Source organism: Mastigoproctus giganteus, chromosome 1, assembly GCF_048544385.1.
Source record: "Mastigoproctus giganteus isolate SK-2022 chromosome 1, ASM4854438v1, whole genome shotgun sequence".
Lineage (NCBI taxonomy): Eukaryota > Metazoa > Arthropoda > Arachnida > Uropygi > Thelyphonidae > Mastigoproctus > Mastigoproctus giganteus.
The window spans coordinates 259,116,632-259,138,554 of record NC_143575.1 but is presented as its reverse complement, the minus strand read 5'-3'; the positions used below and the strand labels follow the sequence as shown (position 1 = coordinate 259,138,554).

The following is a 21,923-nucleotide window of genomic DNA, read 5'->3' as shown; positions in this document are numbered from 1 at the left end:
GGTGATAGAAAATGAAAAAGACCTGAGAGTAATTGTGCAGTCAGATATGAAGTTTTCTGAGCAATGCAGACAGGCTGCCAGAGCAGGTCATGGGGTATTGTCAATGATATACAGGAATTTTGCTAGTAGAGAAAAGGAGGTGCTTATCCTTGAGTACTGCATACAGGTGTGGAGGCCTCATTTTAGGAAGGATGTAGAGTTGCCTGAGCAAGTACAGAGAAGGGCAACACGATTGGTGAGGGGAACAAAGAGGTCCTCTTACCAAGAAAAGCTTAAGTTCTGCAAATTGCAACATCTGGAGACTAGACACCTGCGAGGTGATCTGATTGAGATGTATAAGGCCTTGAATGGTTTGAGCAAGCTGTGCTGATGAGATTCTTCCTCTTGCTCAGATTATGAACCTGAGGAGGCATAAATTCAAATTAAATTGAAATTGAGGAAAGACAGTTGTAGAATAGATGTGCAGAAATTTGCCTTTAGACAGTGGGTAGTTGATTGCTGGTACAAACTTCCATCTGTCATGGAAGTTGATAGCTTAAGTAAATTACCAGATCTCTCTCTCAAGTCCAATGATGCACCTCACAATTAACCTTAATGGTGCAATGCATCTTCTTTTCCCCTCAAAATTACTGTGTATATGCCATCAACTCCATAATCCTTACTTGCCTTTAGACTTGAAGGATTTTCTAATAAACATCCGAAATTTCATTATTGGTAATTTCATACTGCTCAGCTTCACCAGCACAACCTATCCTCATTATGAAGCATCTTTTGTCTCTAAACATCAATAAAGCACCTATTCACTTCATTAGCAACATCAGCCGGATTAACGCTATTATCCCTATTATATCAGCACACCCATTACACAAAGAGTCTCATCTGACTGTTTTCTGATTTTTTTTGTATTCCCATACATGAAGAGTTCTTTGTTCCCATTCTTTGATCTTTTGGTAATTTCTCATACTAAGCTTTCCAGTGTAATCTTTTCTGTACTATTACAGAATGTATGGCTGACTACTTTTCATTGCCCTGTAACTTTCCAATGAAACCTTTTTCTGCACTATTTACTGGATAGCTCTGTATTCATCCATCCTGGTGATCTTGTGAACTGCCCTACAGAGTTCTGTGCTACACAAACAGAGTACACGAGGAGATGGGAGAGGGAGGAATCCCTGGTGCCATCATACAACTAACACACTTTGCACTTTGATCTCATCTCCTTGTGATGTATTTTTCTATTCATATATATATATATACTGCCCTACCATTAACATCTGGACAACTGCCTTTAGACAAAAAAAAGAAGCTTTTATTGTGTCATTTAATATTTTGTTCTGAAACCTTTTGCTTTTATGACTGCCTTCAACCTTTGCACACACTCTCAACCAGCTTTTTATAAATGTCAGATGATATGTTCCTCCACTTGGCCTTTAATGCAGCCACCAGTTCAGCCTTGTTCTTTGGGCAATCTTGACGTAAAGTAAGTAAAGTAAAGTGCAGCCATTATCAACCCACTGCAGGATGGAAGCCTCCTCAACAATTCATGCTGAGGGAAATGGACCATAATCTGCCACGCTGGTCCAGTGCGGGTTGGCAGATCGACCGTATTCAGCAGTCAGGGGCTTGAACCCCGGTCTACTCAAAGAGCGTGTGCTACTGCACTCCCGCTCCTGCCCACTCGGCTACAGAGGCCGTCATCTTGACGTGCACGTACCCAATGATCCAATACATCCCAAAGATGCGACTATGTGTATTTTAGTGCAATTGCATCATTTAAGTTACATCTCATATTGTGAATACCTTCACGACGAGTTGCCAAGACATTGCACTACTTCGAATAAGTAACGCTTCACCCGAAGGAGAAGACTGTTGTTACTTATTCTCATGGATACCACCACCCAGACGGCACCATTTCAGGGCTATTTGACCCTTCTTCAGTGGGTGGGTGGGTAGGTACCCAAGTGATGTAATGATGACAAAAGGGCAAAATGGTCGGGAAGGGCCAAATAGCCCTGAAATGGTGCCGTCTGGGTGGTGGTATCCACTGAGAATAAGTAACAAGTCTTCTCCTTCGGGTGAAGCGTTACTTATTCGAAGTAGTGCAATGTCTTGGCAACTCGTCGTGAAGGTATTCACAATATGAGATGTAACTTATATGATGCCACTATTGCAAATTTGTTAATCTATAATTAGCTGTGTATAAATGAGGCAATTGCACTAAAATACACATAGTCTAATCCCTTTCGCAGCTTGAGGCTTAAGCCCTTAATGCATTGGTCTTAATTTATATCATATACCACCAAGCATCTCTCATATTGTGGAAATATACTTCACAACTGTTTTGTCATCATTACATCACTTGAATACCTTCCCACCCACCGAAGAAGGGCCAAATAGCCCTGAAACAGTGCCGTTTGGGTGGTGGTATCCACTGAGAATAAGTAACAGTCTTCTCATTCGGGTGAAGCATTACTTATTCGAAGTAGTGCAATGTCTTGGCAACTCGTCGTGAAGATATTCACAATATGAGATGTAACTTATACGCTGCCGCTATTGCAAATTTGCTAATCTATAATTAGCTGTGTATAAATGATGCAATTGCACTAAAATACCCAGTCTAATCTCTTTCGCAGCTTGAGGCTTAAGCCCTTAATGCATTAGAATCCCAAAGAAGCTCGATAGGGTTCAGATCAGACTCTGGGCTGGCCAATACAATTTTTCTCACCCACGTCCTCAAAGTATTGAGATGTGGGTGTGGAAAAATTTAGGCCTTCCTCAAAGTATTGCCATAATGTTGGAAGTGCATAATTGCCCAGGCTGTCCTGGTATTGCACAGCATTCTTGGTTTTGTCGATAACAACTAATGGGCCCAAGCCAAACCACGAAAGGATCCCCATACCATGACACTGCCTCCACTAAACTTCATTGTCGGAAGGATACAATCAGGAAGGAACTGTTCCTTTGGCATTTGCCACATCCAGGAACGGCCATCAGACTGGTAGAGTGCAAACCTTGACTCGTCTGTCCATAGGACTGTTTTCTACTCCTCTACAGTCCAGGATTCACACTCCTTATACCATGTTAATTGGCATCTAGCATTTGTTAAGGTGATCAATTCTGTTGAATGTGTCATCTTGCATGCCCACTTTTGCAATTGTCTGTTCGAAGCCCAGTGTGCATATTTATAGCAGGTTCCATGACATGTTGCATGCATAGGACCTGTTTCTCCATCCACGGAGGGGTGCCTGGATATTAATGGTAGGGCAGTGTGTACGTACACACACACGCGCGCATGCTTAGGGTATAACAATGAAGTCCAACCTAGGTTAACTAAATACTTGGCCTTATGGCACTATATGTACACTTTTACTCAGAATACTTATATTCCATATTCTAATTAAATTTAATTTGTCATTTGATTCCCATGATATGCTATTCATTAAATACTGTTATATATACACACATTCATTGCTTCTGTGACTATTGCTTTAAAGATGTTCCATAATTTTAATGTATTCATCCTCCCTCTGCAATCCGCCCAGCTGACAGCAGCCACGAAGAGTCTTAAGCTGTCATAGTCCCCTTTCCTCAAATTAAAACCCATGCGTTTAACAACTGCAGCATCTTTCTTCTTCTGACTAACAACTATTTCTGGCTGACACTATATTTTCATTATCCCTATTACATCAGCATTAGCTGTCCTAACGAGAAGTTTGAGTTTACTCATTTTATTTACAATACTCCTAATACTACTGTAGACAGTTAGGACTATTTTTTGTTATTCTGATACATCCCTTGTAGTTATTTAGACTTGTTCTCCTAGCATTAGCTTCCCATTTGTTTGAAATACTGCTACCTATAAAGCATCTTGTCAATATTGGCTGTTACAGCAACAAATAATAACTCTTGAGACATTAGTTACTTTGACTCATAGCATCAGATAAACATGTACCTACGTTACCACTTTTTCCAAAACTAACAGTTCCCCTGAATCCTTAAGGTATCCTCAATGATGCTGATATTGCACCACCTCTATTCAAATATATTTTGTCTCTAAAAGATATATTCCTTCTATCTACAAGTGCAAGCCACAGTAATAAAAATTTCCCCTAGAAGCTTTGTAAAATCCTTCAAGTTTTGAGTTAATTCACAAGGCTTTCAGCACATGATCCCTCCTATTGTGTTTGGGGAGAACTGAAAAGATAATCGTCCTAACCTAACTCGTAGCATTTTTTAAAATATTTTTCAGAAAGTCCAATAAATCATTAGTTTGTGTGCTTTTAACATCATTAATCCTATATGAATACTCATTTTATCCCCCATTAAATCTAACAATCTGTTAGTGACAACATTAATTGCTCCTCCTGGCAGATATACATTGGTTATAGTCCACCTACCCCATAACAAAATAAGTTACCCATTTTCCTGACTATGGAATCTCCTAATAAAATTTTTGACAGATGCGTGAAATTTAACTTCAACCAGAGAGTAAATGATTCTTGGCACAAACTTCCATCTGAAGTTGTGGAAGCGGTTAGTTTGAATAAATTTAAAGGATTAGACAAATTGTTAAAGGAGATGTACAGATGACAATGAGGTGGGTAGTTTTTTGACTAATGCTGTATGAGTCTCTGGTGAGTTCTCAATTTTATTTGTCTCTAGGGCAAGTATCCATTTCTTCAGTGACTCAAATTTATCTACTAATGCACAAAGGTTTAATTTGAGATCAGACAACTCATCATTTGAGATCAGAAAACAAAAAACAGAGGAATCATCAGTTGAGCTATGATATTATCAAAATATTATCAACTTGATTGAACTTTGGTATTTGCCTATGACCACTTCTACTTGACTCATGATATCCTCAGGTGAAGAATTCAAAGTGGAATAGCAGTCAAACCATTTAAAAGGAAAAATTAAAAGCAACTGAAGCAATAAGAAATTTTTACTGTTAGATAATGCACCTATACAGCATTCCACATGGGAAAAGCTAGTAAATGAACTGGAATCAAAATGTGTTACACAATAATGCCAAAAAGGATATTATTTTGGGTGATGTAAGAATGCAGCTAGAAGATGAAATGGCAACATTTTTTGGTGGTGGTGGGGGGAAGTCTATAGGTGAATGAGAAGTAAAAAAATAATATAAAATAAAATAAATAAATAAAGGAGAAAAATTAAAATTTTGCAAAAGTAGACATTGCCTTGGTACTCACTCGCTGAAGTTGCTAATAATTCTGACGAGGAATTTGAAAAATATTTTTACTCTTAAGAGAAGCAAAGAATGACATTATGAAACAGCAGTACAACAGGACCTTTACTCAACAGAACATTTCTGATCTAGTTTCTTCAAAAGAGGCAACACAATTGGGGAGGGACCATGTACATCTGATTAAATTTATAAGATATTAATTTTAACACGATGAACTTTAAAGTTTATTGCTTAAAAAATTGTATATTTAAGTAGTATTTGATTGTAACTCTTATTTCATTCTGTTATAAATATAAAACTTTTCCTAAAATTTTCCATTCCTTTTTATCATAATTGTGTCTTAATCCCATCTAAATTAATATATGTTACTGGATTTTGAACACATCAGCTTGTTTTTTTATGAATGGCTTAAGTTTTTACATATAATTATATTCTATAATTCAGACTAACCCCCCCCCCATCTTCAGTCCAAATTGGTGAGATTCTACTGACTGACAAAGATATCAAGCATAAATATTCTTGAAAAATATATGATACAATAAAAATTCAATGCAAAAGTGAGTTAAAAACAAATATTAAATCACTGACAAGGATAAAAATAAGATCTCAGAGAAGCTTTTAGATCTTATTGTTTTTAATGCATTTTATTTTATCTGTTTTTGACTACTTTTTCAGTGAGTTTTTAATTCACTGTTGTCTATATTTTTATATGTGTATTATATAAATATTTGTTATGATTTATTCTTCAGATATCTACCCACCAAATCCATTAAAAAATTCTAGATTAAACAACTGAAAGATGACCTGTTCTTGAGTTTTTCTTCTAAGACTAATGTTTACTTTTTAAGTTATTGCAAATTTTAAAGTTAAGTTTGCATTTAACACTATCATACTAATAATACATATAGATCAGTGTTTCCCAACCCATGGGTTGTGATATAAACTTGGGCTGTTAGCACATTCATTATGGATTGAGTAGAATTCAGTATAAAGTTTAGAAAAAAAACTTCAAAAAATTAGATCTGTGTGTATATATGTATTAGAAAATAAAATTCAAAAGCCACAGTTTTAAATAAGCGTGGTGTGCATTATCTAACAATGTACAGCTACTCCTGTGGAGGAGTGTTTTTTCATAAGAAGCAATATAAATGCCTATGCCTCGGCCAGCATTCTGGCCAATTTTAAGGCACACCCTTCCTATATAACAATACGTAACCTATTAAAATGATTTATTAGCAGTGAAACATTTAGTCCTACATTCTTCAAGCAAAGTTTCTTAAGGTTGTCATGCTAATTCATTACCTTCTTGTAGTTTGTTTCTTTGCAAGTTTCTGATGCATTGCCTACTTTGGTCATAGTGTGCTAATGCATACAGAATGCTAGTTCATACAGTGCTTATTGCATGTCTGTGTACTAGTGTAATGTGTTCATGGGGGCAGTTTACATGGTGTAATGGATTGAGAAACCTAGAATAGTTCACAGGGTAAAATCAGCCTTATTCCTCTTCTAACTACAGTCTCTTATGAAAAGGTGTTTTTTTTTTTTTTTGTTTGTTTTTTTTTTAAGAATTCCTCCAGCCTCTGATAGGATCTGAATCCATGCTATGCACTATCTTATTGTCGTAAACAAATTTAATAACACTGCCCTATCAACCATAACTGAAAGTCTAAACCAATTAATTTCATATCATTTAAAGGAACTACTACATTATAGATTAAGATTTTTTCCTCATTCTTGTTTATAATTAGCAAGATTCACAATATGGTGGTTCTACTAATCAACCTGTTGTTCTCCCAGATCTTTTCAAAATATTAAATTTCATCTTTTAATTTAAAGTCACAATAACTTGCTGATTCACTTGGTTGCTTTGAACAGATTTTAAATTACAAGAAGTTGAATCAAACTTTTACATAAATATTAATTGCAATTTGCATAAACAATAAGTCGTAAAGCTAAACTGAATAGAGTATGGCTCCATAGTGCTAATGGAGAATATGTAGTGGAGAGTAACTTCAAGTCAGACAGTTTATAAACTGGGGTGTATCATGTTTCACTATGATTAATGAGGTTAAAAAAAACAACACTATCATAATTAACATTAATCAACATAAAAGACATGTAAGGAAAATGTCATTAAGAATGCAGTGATTACAATTTGTGAGATAAACATCTTTCCATAATAAATTTAAATAACCAATAAATAAAAATTATTTGGAGGCTATAAATGAATTATTTCCAAGGTCAATAACTACAAATAAACAAAACACTACATTTTACTGAACTATATTTTGCTAAATAAATGCCATCATTGAAAGAAACTTATTTATTTATATAAGTTCATTAAAATTTAACATTAGAATCCATTTGGTACCATAAACATGACATACAACCCAGAGTGAATGGCACTAGAGTAGTGGTTGGGAGGAAACAATAGATCTCCAGAGAAAGGTATAAAGTGTACAAGAGCTTTATATCAAACCAGTGCTGAACAAACTGTGTTATAGTAAGGAACAATTATATATGTCCTGCACAGGGGAATAATGATTGTGCTCTCCCCATTTCCTTCAACTGTGTCATAGCTGTATTTAACGTGCACCTTGTACGCCTGAGAGGTGTTTAATTATAGATACTAATTTCTGTTTTTTTCATTATTAAGTAAATTAATTTCATTATTTATTAATTAATTCTGCATCAGTTTTTTTTTTTTTTTTTGTAATTTTTTATAATCTCAGTAATTTGCTACTGGTGGGACTCTCATGATTGTGATGAATTAACTGACATGAAAAATTAAAAGGGGTAGAAAGTTATACTGCATAAGCTAATGGAAAGGCAATCAATACTTGGGGTGGGGGGAAGAAGAGAAAATAAGTGTGATGATGAATTACTGAGCTTATATTATTATCGGATTGTGAAACTTACTGAATTACAAATATGGGTTACATCACAAAAAGGTTGGGAATCACTGATATAGATGAATGTAATTAAAAAGGAGAGAATTAAAAGATTACCTGCTACAGATACTGTAGTCACTTTAGATGCCCCAGAGAATCCAACATTAGAAATAACAGCAGCCATGGAACTTGGTATTGGTTTAGGCAATATCTTACTAGCAGAAACTGGGACACTTTGTGTGATGATCTTAACAGCTAAATGATATGATTAATAGCACTGCTTAATATCCTTTTTTTTTTTTTTCCAGTACTTATAAGTGAATTGTGATATATAAAATAATACACAGATTATAAAATACAGTGGAACTTGTTTATAAAAATCCTGGTTTTAAAAATATGCTATATTCAGCAATGCAACTCAATGTCTTTGTCTGTATCCTAAGTATATGATGTACATGATAAGGAACCTGGGTGAACATCAATCGCATTTTTGTTGTGCTTTTTCATTCTAAATCCACTCTGTTCACACAGTGGAATTTACAGCACCACTGAAAAAAAAGTTTCTACTGCAATTTCTCTATTGAAAATTCAAGAAATCTCTACTGAACTGGGTAAAAATGACTAGATGTACTTGAGGTGTTAACAAATGAAAAAATTGGATCTAAGGTTCTGAGAATTACTAATGACTAGCAGCTTGGGTAATAAATAAATACAAAAAAAAAAAAAAAAAAAAGAGCAAGAGAAGATTAAAAATGCTTTTGTGCTTTCTAAATTACTTTTGCACCTGTATCTGTTTAATACAATTACCTTATTGTCACTGTTTTTTTATTCCTTTTCTTTTTAGTCAAATTAAAAGAAAGATGATGGAATATAACGATATATTAAGAAACCTATTTATAAATAAAAATAAATGAAAATTAAAGAATAGCATATGTGAAAATACTGAGTCAAAAGGCCATAAATGAGGAAATATTTTTGCACTGCATTGTATTTAAAGTTTTCAAAGGAATTCAGAAAGCACCACAGAAAAGGCACCATACTTGCTGAGACTACCTTGTCTCCTCTGCCAGTTAAGTATAGTAAAGAGTATATATATATATATATATACATAATTAAGAATAAAAAATTAAAATTAAGTAAATAAAGAAAATGGATTTGAATTTGAATAGAGATAAAATGAAATATCAATAATATGAATTATGGATCAGGGACACTGCAAGAGCAAAGGTACCCTACAACCATAATGTATATATAGAAAATTATTTTAATGTTATGTGCAAATCTTTAATTTAACTTATGCCAATAATGAAAATACCGTGTACCCTGGGAGCGATGTATGTTGAATAAAGGGGGGAAGAACGGAAAAGAGTAACGTTATAAACAAAGTGCGAATTTGGAAAAATGCAAAATTTGAAAAGAACGACCAAGGTAGAAATAGCAGATTTTTGAAAAGAAATAGCATTGCAGTATCTTTCATAATTTCTGTGTCTTCTTCAGAGGTCATCCACCTAAATTATGAAAAAGAACAGCAATACTCATACTATTAGTATGAGTAAAGTCATGTTGCAAAGAGAGGAAGTCAAAGAGCTCCAAGTGATTAGTGGAGTTGGGAGAACGGTAGAGACAACAGATGAATTTGACACAATGAGGTAGAGAGATTTTAAGCTAGAGAAGATCAAAGAGAGGAGATTCCAAATTGCCAAGTCTCTGACAGGGAATATCAGAATGGACATATGCACAAGTACCACCTTTGAGGCGAAAGGAATCATACAGCGAATAATTTGGGCACATGAGATTCTGTCAGAAAAAGTACATGGGGTTTGGCAGACTGCAAGTGGAAATTGACATCGTTGAGATCAGAATTGAGACCACGTGTATTTGTGAAATGAATTAGGAAGTCCTTGGGAGGTTTAGTAGATCTTTTCGCAAAAAAGCTTGCTCTATTAGTTTGACAATTCATGGTATATTCAATAGTAAGAAAAAGTGGGTGGGACATGCTGTATGAAGTAATGAAATTTTTGGATATGGCGTACATGTGGTAAGAATATACCCAGATCCTTGACATAACGTGGCCTCGACAATGCTCCCCGCATACACAATACTCAGACTCCCTCCAGTCACTATCTGGCAGAGTAGAGGTAGCAAGATTATACACTAGCTGATCTGGAAGCCTCCTAGAGAGTTACCAATAGGTTCGGTCCGGTGTACTAACCAGCGGCCGGCCTGGGAACACCGTTTTAGAGCTGTACCCTCAAAATGTAAGGAATATTGGATCTCGCCACGACGTTCAATCTAAATGCAGTACCTATGGAGATACTACTATTAAAGAGAATGAGAGACCTCACCACGAAAAAAAGACAACCTTGCATGGTTCAAAGAAAAATTCAAGATTACATATTTTAAAAAATAAATCTTCCCAAGATTCATTATACTCTAATTTGTGTACAATTACTCGTATTTGTTTATTTCTGTTCATGTAAAAAAAGTGATTTATAGTTGAAACCATGTAAAACAATTAGGTACCTTCAAAATAAATATGATATACACTGTCAATGTATATTATATTTACATTGAAGAGATTAGTTATTATTTACAAACCATTTCCGAGATCAATTATTTTTTTATAATACTTCATTTTTCAAAACAGAGTAGTAATAACCTTGCATATAATAATTTAACTGTAGGCCTAATTAGACTTTGTTTTGTATAAACTGGGTATGTTGATTATCCAAACTATTTGGATAATCAAACCAATAGTTTGGATAATCCACATTCTACTATAATATAATAGTGGCATACAGATGTTACATTTTTGTTGTAGATAGCACAAAAAATATAAAATATTTCTGTAAAATATAAAATATATTTTATGGTATTCTAAACGGTATGTGGTTCCACCCCATAACCTGCCAAGACAAAATATCTGATTGACAGAATATTCTGTTAGTGTTTTTTCTGAAATGTAGGAGCTGAAGGACATGAAAACTATTCCAGGAAATAAAATAAAAAAAAAAAAAATGGCCCAACACTATCACAGAAAACCATAGGTTTAACACTAGAGAGCACAGAACACTCAACAGCCACAACACCAGAAATGAAACAACTTCATGGAGGTGTCCCACATTCACGAAAACTTCACAAATACATTAAACAGGAACGCCAGGAGAGCAACCCCCCCACCCAGGCATAGCCAACCCTATTTCAAAGAAGAAATCAACCTAGAACTCTTCCTTCTTATCATACAAGTTAATATTGGGTCCAACACTAACTGAAACACACAAAGAAGCCTCCCAATCACAGAGCATACTCTAGTAAACAACAACAGACAAGATCACTTGACAAGCAGCAAACACAATACAACCAGAGTAGTTTCCCAAGGTCTTCAACCACCTCCCCTACCCACTAAACTTCAATGCTTGCTACCACATGACCTGGTATCCCAGGATTCCATAACCAATTCTATTCCCAGTCCTTTGTGTCAGTAGGATGAAAATGTAATGACTGTCTGCTACTATTGTACTATAAGGTATGGCTATTAAATAAGGAGACTGTTCCGATAAAATATAATGAAATATTTCGTACCTTACAAGTTATCCTCTTCAAAATAATTTGCTTTTGGTTTGCGCACATTGATCCATACATTACTTCCAAGCTCAGAATCATTTCTAAAAGTCAACTTCTGTGAGCCCTTTGGTAATTCATTTTTTATGAATGTCTTCAATGGACTGAAAATGGATAACCTTAAGTACAATTTTCAGTTAAGGGAATCAAAAAAATCAATAGGGCCTAGGTCTGGTGAGTAGGGTGCATGTTCACACACAGGGATTTGTTTTTTGGCCAGAAACTGGCAAACAGAGAGTGCACTGTGTGTTGGAGTATCCAACCATCCTTCTACAAATCAGGTCTTTTCCTTTGAATTTTTTCACACAGCCTTGTCAGAACTATGTAGTATGTTTGGGTGCCATTCTGATTTGGAGGGATGTATTCAGCCATAATAATTCCTTTAATTATCTTATCTTCCTTCATGGATTAGGCAATCTGCCTGTTCTGATCTCAAAGAGGCCCATCTTTTCTTTGGTCTTCCTCTGTCTCTTTTTCCTTTTGCTCTATAGGTATAAGCTAATTTAGGGAATCTATTATCTTCTATCCTTTCTACATGTTCTTTCCATCTTTGTCTATATGTTGTTGTTGTTGTTATGGGAGTTTAATGGCGCATAAGCTACTATGGCTATAATGCGCCTATTCATTTTTTATATAGGGAAATCAAAAATTTTTATAAAATCAGAAAAGATTAAAAAGTCCAATCTGCTTCAGAAAGTTGAAAAATTCGAAAATATTTGCCTTGGCACAAATGAGATTCTCTAAAGTTATTGGTTTATTAAGATTTACCAGTGATAGCAGGGTTGATGTTCTGTCTTGTCTATAGTAGGGGCAGTCAATGGGTATGTGTTAATAGTCAGATTTATATAACAATGTGGACACTGTGGTGGATCGTCTCCTCTAAGTAAATAAAGATGGGTTAGATGGGTATGACCTATTCTTGCCCTTGATAGGACTACTTCTTCTCGTCTTGATGTACGGATACTGGAGCGCCAAACTTTGTCTATATTCTATAATTTTTCCATTAACTGAGTAAATCTTTAATTCCTTTCTAATATTTACGTACATCCTTTAACATATCTTAAAAATTTCATTTCTGCAGCTTGTATTCTATTAATGTCTCTGTTTCGGTATCCATGTTTCAGAACCATAATAAAGAAGTGTTGGTATTGCCATTACTTTTGCCATTAATTTCAATTGTGTTTCTTTCCTTGTTTTCTTAGCCAGAGTTATTTTTATTGTTCTACATATATTTTGAAATTTTGCCAATTTCTGGTTCATATCTTCTTCAACACTATATGTTATATCACATCCTAGATACTTAAAATGTTTTACTTGTTCTAATATTTTATTGTCTATAACTATTTTTGTTCTCACCATATTTTTCCCTTTAAAAGCCATTGTTCTAGTTTTCATCATTGATATTTTAACTTTATATTCTTCTGTTATTTGGTTTAATTTAAATATTGCTCTTTGTAAATTATCTTCACTATCTTGAATAATTACTTGATCATCTGAAAATAACAGCGTATTAATCCTATTCTTTGTATTAATTTCTTCTTTCCATTTACATATCATATCCTTGATATATAAGTTAAACAGCGTTGGTGACAAGCTACATCCCTGTCTAACTCATTGATTTATTATACTTTCTCCTGTTAATTTATTACCTGATTTTTGTAAGATGCTTTTGGTATCCTTTATTACTCAATATGTCCCATAGTTTTCGTCTGTTTACTCGATCAAATGCTTTTTCATAATCTATAAATGCGTTTCTAAATTAAACTCTTTCCGTTTTTCTATTATTTGTTTTAATATAAATATATTATCTGTACATGATCTTCCTTTTCTGAATCCTGCCTGTTCTTCTATTAATATTTCATCAGAGATAATTTTAATTCTATTATTTATTATTTTGCTATACATTTTATATACTGTATTTAGTATGCTTATCCCTCTGTAATTCTTTGTATCATTTCTATTTCCTTTTTTTGAATATTGAAATAATTTTTGCTATCTTCCATTCTTCTGGTATTTTATATTGTTCCCAACATTTATTATATAAATTTAGTATCCTGTCTTTTAAAAAACTTCCTCCATACTTGATCAGTTCTGCATTTATACCATCCATTCCTATTGCTTTCCTATTTTTGTAGCTTTCAATGCCTTTTCCAATTCTTCCTTCGTTATCAGATCTATGTCACTAACTGGGTCTAACCATATCTCTTCTGTTTGATATGCTGGGTTTTTCCACAATTCTTCATAATGTTTTTTACATTGTTCTTCCTTTATTATATTTATTATTGAAGTGTCTTTCTCTGTGCTATTCAAGTGTTTCATCATTTTATATGCCAAATTTTGTCTTCCATGAACATCATGTTCTATTGTGCTTATAAATCTATCCCATGACTCTGCTTTAGCCTTCCTTATTATATCTTTAGTTTTATTGTGTTCTTAAGATAAATATTTAAGATATTTATCTTGTCCTGTTTTATATATATTTAAGATATTTATCTTGTCCTGTTTTATATATATTTAAGATATTTATCTTGTACTGCTTTAGCTATTTCTTCATTCCATATCTTTATCCCCCCCTCTTCTTATAGTTTTTCCTGAATTGTCCTAGTGTCTCTTTTGCTTTCTTTTGAATTATATTTTGTATATTATTCCATTCTTCTTCTATTTGTTATGTCTCCGATGTTTTACTTATTTCGTCTTTAATCCTTTTTTCATATAAATTTTGTATACTTTCTTCTTGAAATAGATATACTTTATAACCAAATTCCTCCTTCCCCTGTTTAATAGCTTTTCTCTTCTTCCATTTAGCCCATAAGTCTATTTTTGAAGCCACTAAAAAATGATCTGAATTAATATCATATCCTCTAAACACCCTAGTATCTTGACATTGTTTTGCTAATTTTTGGTTTACTATTACATAGTCTATTATTGATTGTGTACCTCTTGCCGACCATGTATATTTATGTATATCACGTTTTCTAAAAAAATGTATTTATCTTTAAATTATTAAATGCTGCAAAATCTGTTAATTTACATCCATTTCCATTTACTTTATTTTCTCCATAACATCACAATATTTTTTACTGGCTTATTCCCTACCCGAGCATTATAATCTCTCAAAATAACTACATGGTCCTTTTTTATATTCTTATCTAGTTATTTTTTGTAACTCTAAATAAAATTTATCTGTTTCTTCCTCTTTTTCATCTTCTGGAGCATAAATTCCAATTATACATAAATAACCTCTGTCTAATTTAAATCTTACTGTTATTATTCTATTTATAAATGTGTAGCTCTGTATTTTGGTTTTCCATTTCCGATCTATTAATAATGCTATCCCTCCACTAGCTCTTTCCTTTTGATCTACTCCACTGTATATCATTGTATAAGAATCATAATCTTTCATACCTTTTAATTTTTTCTTTGTTTCTGTTATTACTGCTATATTTACTTTCTTCTGTTTTAAATGTTTAAGTAGTTCGACTTCTTTATATCCTAATCCTCCTATGTTCCATGTTGCAATATTTAAAATGTCCATTATTCCTCTTCGTTTCCTTTTTCCAGTCCGAGTCGTATCTCTTTGTCCTATCCGGTTTTCCTCTTTGAGCTTTATGAGTTTTTATTTTTTTTTTACATGGGGAGGGAACCAGCCTACCGTAAAACCCCCAACCTGGAGGACCAGTATGTTACTCTTCGTCTGATCCCTACCCTTTGACCTGTCTGGCTAGGGTGGCCCTACCGGCAGTCTAGCTACCGCCAGCATAGCTCTTCTGGGTCATCGGGATACGCAAGCCTCCTCACCGCTACAAGGTGTTAAAATTTCAGGGAGGATAATTCCTTTAATATCTAAGAAAATGACAAGCATAGTTTTAATTTTTGATTTTGATAATAAGAAGCACGGATTTCATTTTTATTTTGACATCCTTGCTTTTTTTGGTCTGGGATATTATTTTGTCTTCCATTGCATTGATTGTCTTTTAGTTTCTGTGTCGTACTGGAACAGCCAACTTTCATTGCAAGTAATTACAGTACTCAAAGTCTGGATCGTCTTCAATTTTTCCAAAGCATCTTCACAAACTCCAAGTTTGTGAAGATTTACTGTGAAGATTTATTTATCTCATTCTTTGAACTTCATCCAGAATTTTTGGCACCATCTGGGTGTACACACTTTTCTCATGCCTAAATTTTCAGTTAAAATTTGTCTAACTGTTTCTTTATCCACATTGAGTTCTGGTAAAACCATTATAATGCTTAAATGAGGATCACTTCTTATCTTCTAATCAATGTCCTTACCTGGTCCACATCTTCATCAGTTTTCATGGATACTGGACAGCCTGATTGTTCATCACCTTACACATTCTCCCTTCCTTCTAAAATCTTTTATGCCACTCAAACACACAAGCTCTTGACATAGTATTTTACCCATAAACTTGACATAACTTTCAGTTAATGTTTACTTTAGTTTTGTTAAAAATTTGAGGTTGATTCTTTTGTCTGTCATTTTCCCGACAAACTGCAAAAATACAGGGTAATGAACACTTGTATCACTGCAAAGCGAACGAGTGTGTTGGAACATGACTTGGAAGACAACCAAGGTTTAAGGTCAACTTCTGTACCTTTGTTTCACAGGAGGTGCTCGGTATATGTAGTGGCTGTGTGTACAGTCTCGTTATTTAATAGCAACTCCTCGTACAGTACTCGGACATTGTACAGTATATGACAATCATGATAAGTCATGTCATAAGGTTTATTGGTGTCAATGATGGCAAAATATCCTTGGACACAAGTAAAGGAAGTGCTTGGGGTATACACAGATTACAAGATTAACAATGGCTGCAGGGAGAGGCAAAAGTGATTCTTGTACTGCTTCTATTAGAATGAGCAGGAGCTTGGAGAGCAAGGTGATAGGGATTTCCAGGACTGCTGGAAGTCACAGTGGAAAAAGTAAATGCATGGGCTGTTAGGGTAACTAAGAGTAGAAACAGGTGCATGTATACTAGCATGTACACCAATGGTAGGAGTATAGTTAATAAATTTGAGGAGCTTGAAATGCTAGTCAAGACATCAAAGGCAGACACTGTTCGGATATCAGAGACGTGGTGTCTAACAGATATAAGCAGTGCAGAATTGGAATTTGGGGAGTACAATATGTACAGAAAGGATAGACAGGACAGGAAGGGAGGGAGGGAGGAGGGGTTATGCTGTTAGTTAAGATACACAAAATCTAAGGAAGTGCATACAATTGACAATGGTTAACAATGAATGCTGAGTCAATGTGGTGTGACATAAGCACTGGGAAAGGGAAAATGGGAGTAGGTGTGTGCTATAGGACTAATGAATTTGATGAATATAATGAGCAATTGTGCAGAGAAGTAGAGTGGACCAGTAAATCAGAATGTCTTATAATGGAGGATTTTAACTTTCTACATATTGATTGGAACGTGGGTTGGCCACTTGCATACTAGCAAGACTTTTGTGCATTTATTGGATTACTGTTTTCTACAGCAACATGTTCCAGAGACAACCAGTGGGAGTAATACTCTTGATCTGATTATCAGCAGTGACAATGCATGCATTAAGAATTTGCAGATAAAGAAACCACTGGGTGACAGTGATCACAGTGTACTAATGTGGGATTTACTTAAAGAAGTAACTACCATCAAGGGTAAAGGGAAGGGTTTTTGCTTTTATAAAGGTGACTAGTGGTCTCCTTTTTTAAATTCTATACAGTGGGATCAACTGATGATGTTAATGGTGAATTCTATAAACGGGAAGCCTCCAGGGACTTAATCATGGAGGGTACTAGGCTTTTCATACCAAATAAGAAATACTGTTCGAGGTTCAGGCTAAATGGATGTCAGATGAATTAATGAGGCTCGTGGCAGAGAAGAAAAATGCATGGGATGCATATAAATTATCAGGCAACACAGAAGCCTACGGCACATATAAGCCATCTGTAATCAAGTCACAAAGGAGGTTAGGCAGGTGAAGGCAGATTATGAGAAATCTTTGGCAAAGGATGCAAAGAAAAATAGTAAAAGTTCTTTACTTACGTAAACTCTAGAAGGAAACGGATGAATGAGATTGGTCCTCTTAACATAGATGGGTTGACTACTGATGATCATGCTCAGGTAGCTGATACACTGAATGAGTATTTTTTGCATCTACACTCACACATGAGGAGTTATTCAAGGAGGGGAATGGCAGACGTTTATTAAACTCTAATAGGGAGCTAAGTGATTTTGTAATAACTGAGAGCAAAGTGGAGGAGAAATTATTGAAGTTAAACATAAAAAAACACCTGGGGTAGATGAGATCAATCCAGTTATATTAAAGGAGGCAGTAAAGGAAGTAAGCAAACCCTTATTCATAATTATGACAGCTTCCTTGGACTCGGGAGAGGTCCCCATGGACTGGAGGTGTACAAATGTATCCCCAATTCACAAAGCGGGTTCAAAAAGGTGACACAAGTAACTATAGACTTGTGTTCCAGGGAAAATATTACACTCACTGGTTAAATAAGCATTGCAGGATCATCCAGACAAGGTAATAGTTAACTGCAGTAATAGTTAAGACACAGCATGAGTTTGTTAAAGGGAGGTCTTGTCTGACCAATTTGATTGGATGCTTTGATGTGATCACAGAGGAACTGAATGCCAAAAATAATTTTGATATCATATACTTGGATTTCATGAAGGTTTTTGATACTGTTGCACATGGAAGACTGCTGTACAAATTGGAGCAGTATGGAATTAAGGGATGGTTGAGTGGGAGACGACAGAGAGTGGTAATTAATGGATACTGCTCTTCATGGACTAATGTTATTAGTGGAGTTTCCCAGGGTTTAGTGCTGGGCCCATTGTTGTTTTGTGTATTCACCAATGATATTGATGAAGGTATATCAGGCTTAATGTCCAAGTTTGCAGATGATGCAAAGGTTGGCAGGGTCGTTAACGACAGTAAAGACAGTAAGCTACTGCAACTGGATCTAGATAAGTTGGGCAAATGGGCTGAGAAATGGCAACTGAAGTTTAACATTGACAAATGCAAAGTGCTGTATATGGGTAGTAGTAACCCAAGAGAAACTGTGTGGTACTACACTCAGAGAAGTGGAGAGTGAAAAAACCTGGGAGTAATTGTGCAGTCAGATATGAAGTTCATTGATCAGTGCAGATAGGCTGCCAGAGCAGATCATGGTGTCTTGTCAATGATATATAGGAATTTTGCTAGCAGGGACAAGGAGGTGATTATCCTATTGGATAAGGCAATGGTCATTCCACATCTTGAATACTGTATACAAGTCAGGAGGCATCATTTTAGGAAGGATGTAGAGTTGCTAGAACGAGTACAAAGAAGGACAATAAGGTTGGTGAGGGGAACAAAGAGGTGCTCTTATCAAGATAGGCTTAAGTTCTGCAATTTGCAGCTCATGGAGACTAGGCACATGTGAGGTGATCTTATTGAGGTGTATAATGCCTTGAATGGGTTGAGCAAGTTCAATACTGATGGAATTCTTCCTCTTGCTGAGATTAAGAACCTGAGGGGCACAGATTCAAATTGAGGAAAGACAGTTATAGAATAGATGTGCAGAAATTTGCCTTTAGCCAGTGGGTAGTTGATTGCTAGAACAGACTTCTATCTCCTGTTGTGGAAGTTGTTAGCTTAAATAAATTTAAGGCCAAGCTGGACAAGCATTCGTAGTGAATAGATGGGTGAAATTGGAGGATTTTTTTTTTTTTTTTAAACAATATCACAAAATTTTGGTTCAAAGTGCAGCAGGGTAGAAAGCTGCCAAATGCCTTATTACCTTATCATAAGGTATTGGGATAGGTAATATCCTTGTTTATAAATATTAGTCAAGTGTGTTGGAATGTGAAATGGCAAACAACTAGGGAAAGGTTCAAGGTTACCGATGTATGTCTTTTTTTTTTTCACAGGTGGCACTTTGTATGTAGTGGCAATGCATGCATTCTCGTTATTTAATAGCCACTGCTAGTATTATTAATGTGTTATGAAGTTTTTTCCCCCCTTACTACTGCATGTAATGGCAGTCATGTATGGTGAATTGCGTGTATGCAACAATTAGCTGCTAGAAGGCAAAGCTTGTGGCTGTGGTGCATAGGAACTAACAGCTAATTGTTACATACACGCAGTTCACCATACACGACTGCCATTACACGCATGTAGGTTCTATATTTCTAGATTTTTAGGTTAACGGTCAAACTGATGAAGGGCAACATATTGTCCGAAAGCTTTGTATTACTTTCCTGTATGTATTTTAACATTAAAAAAATTTAGCTGCAACTTATTTTCTTTTCTTTCTGTTTTGCTCTGTGTCACGTAATAATAATATATATAATGAATCCAGAGCACGTAGGCCTTTTCACTTATTAAAAAAAAATTTTTTTTAAAATTTTCTGTTTATACTCCGGGACGACCAAATGGTCAGAGGAGTTCACAAGATAGACAGAATACAAAGAACAGCACCGTATTCAGCAGTCACGGGTTTGAACTCCGGTCACTCAAGGCACGTGTACTTATACACCTGGGCACTTGACCACTCGGGTAATAAGGATATAACACAAGCTGGCTAAATGTATGATTTGCACTTTAGCAACTGTCCAGAAATTATTATTATAAGCTAGTTTCACTCCATATGTCGGCTACCTCGCACAGTATATTTCAAAATTAATGGAAGGAGTAGATTTATCAAAATATACATATAAAAAAAAAAAAAAACCACCAAACCATAAACAGCATACTTGAAATATTTTTGTTGATGAATTCCACAAATAAAGTTTTATTTTTTGGAAACAGACAGAACTGAAAGAATAAAAATATTTTATCATAACGCAACAAGTGTTTATAGATAACTGAGGTGAGAATAAGGTATTTTAACCAAAATAATGCCCTAAATATGTGGGAATATTTCCCTTCAGATATTAACACTGAGTCATTTAGTTCAATAAGGTTAAAGGTTTAAGTGACATTAAGGACAGAAAATTAAGAGTTCTAAGTCAAAGAATTAGTGTTTTTAATAAGGTTAGAATTAGCAAAAATTGTTATTCATATTAGTAGCAACACATCTTAAAAACTTTAAGTGAGTTTTTAAATAAGATTTTCCTGAATATTTGATATGATTTTTAAAAAAATAGGCTAAGGTAAAGAAAGCCAACACAAGACCAATGAGAAATGTCGGATAACTTATGCAGAAAATTAGTTTCCCAACACCGGACTCTAGCGCTGCTCGATTGGTAAACAGACGGTAGGTGTTATCAGTCTGGAGCTGAAATCGAGAAGGATATATTGATTGAAAGGTAGGCGTGGCAAACGATGAAATGATTGGTGGTGGGCACGATGCTAATGTGTAGTCATTGGTTGGCATTTATAATGAGTATTTATGAGTAAATAACGGTGCATAATAGTTTTGTAATGAAGGGTAAACAGGTAATAGTAGCAATGAATCTTTTAAAGATGGAAGAAATTGGGGTAGAGATTCAGTATCGGGCTGTACCCGATACTAAATTAATAAAAGTTTCATTCTGTTCATTTTGATGTTCTTCATTATGTTTTTTTCTCATTATTAAAAGCAGATTTTTGGAGTTCATGAGTGTTTTTACTATGCTGTTGATCTGTACTGTAGCTTTTGCCGCTTGTTATTTGGTTTTTAGGAGCATTAGCAACTAAGGCAATATTGCTCCAGGGATATGCAGTGGTCATTCCCTGACCTTTCCGCATCCTCCGTATTTGGTGGTCACAGGTTCAAACCCCGGTCTAACCAAGAAGCTTGTGCTACGCACTGCTGCTCCTGCTCATCTGTCTATGGAGGCGCCGAGCTTTTGCCACCCCTCTCAATGCACACCAAAAATACTACAAAAAGTGAAAACGACGTATAGGGAAATAAATTAAAACCCTATGTTTATTTTTGAAGTCAAACTTTAATTCCAACATTCTAAAATGTTATTTTTCTTGCTTTTCTGTTAGCAAAATTGTCAATGACATTGCCGAAGTCTATTTCATCACTCAGTTGCTGTTCTATAGACATTATGGCAAGATTTCTTAAACGCAAGGCACTCATTGTAGATCTTAAGTAATTCTTAATCAATTTTTATTTAGAAAAACTCCTCTCACAACTAGTAACACTTACAGCAATTGTGAGGAAAATTCGCAGTAGTATTACAAAAGTGCCCCCGGCGTGGACC

At 35.0% G+C, this 21,923-nt stretch overlaps 1 protein-coding gene across 4 annotated transcripts in view; it reads right to left on the bottom strand.

The window, feature by feature from the left end:
- The window catches only part of LOC150091832 (uncharacterized), a 256,523-nt gene that overhangs the window by 155,876 nt on the left and 78,724 nt on the right, over positions 1-21,923 (bottom strand). For 3 of the 4 annotated variants that reach the window (XM_090377195.1, XM_090377203.1, XM_090377219.1), the window contains exon 11: positions 8,221-8,358. The exons of the other annotated variant lie outside the window; for it this stretch is intronic. In XM_090377195.1, the coding sequence (XP_090233321.1) occupies positions 8,221-8,358 (138 nt within the window). The remainder of the gene's footprint in view (positions 1-8,220; positions 8,359-21,923) is intronic. 4 annotated transcript variants of the gene reach the window in all.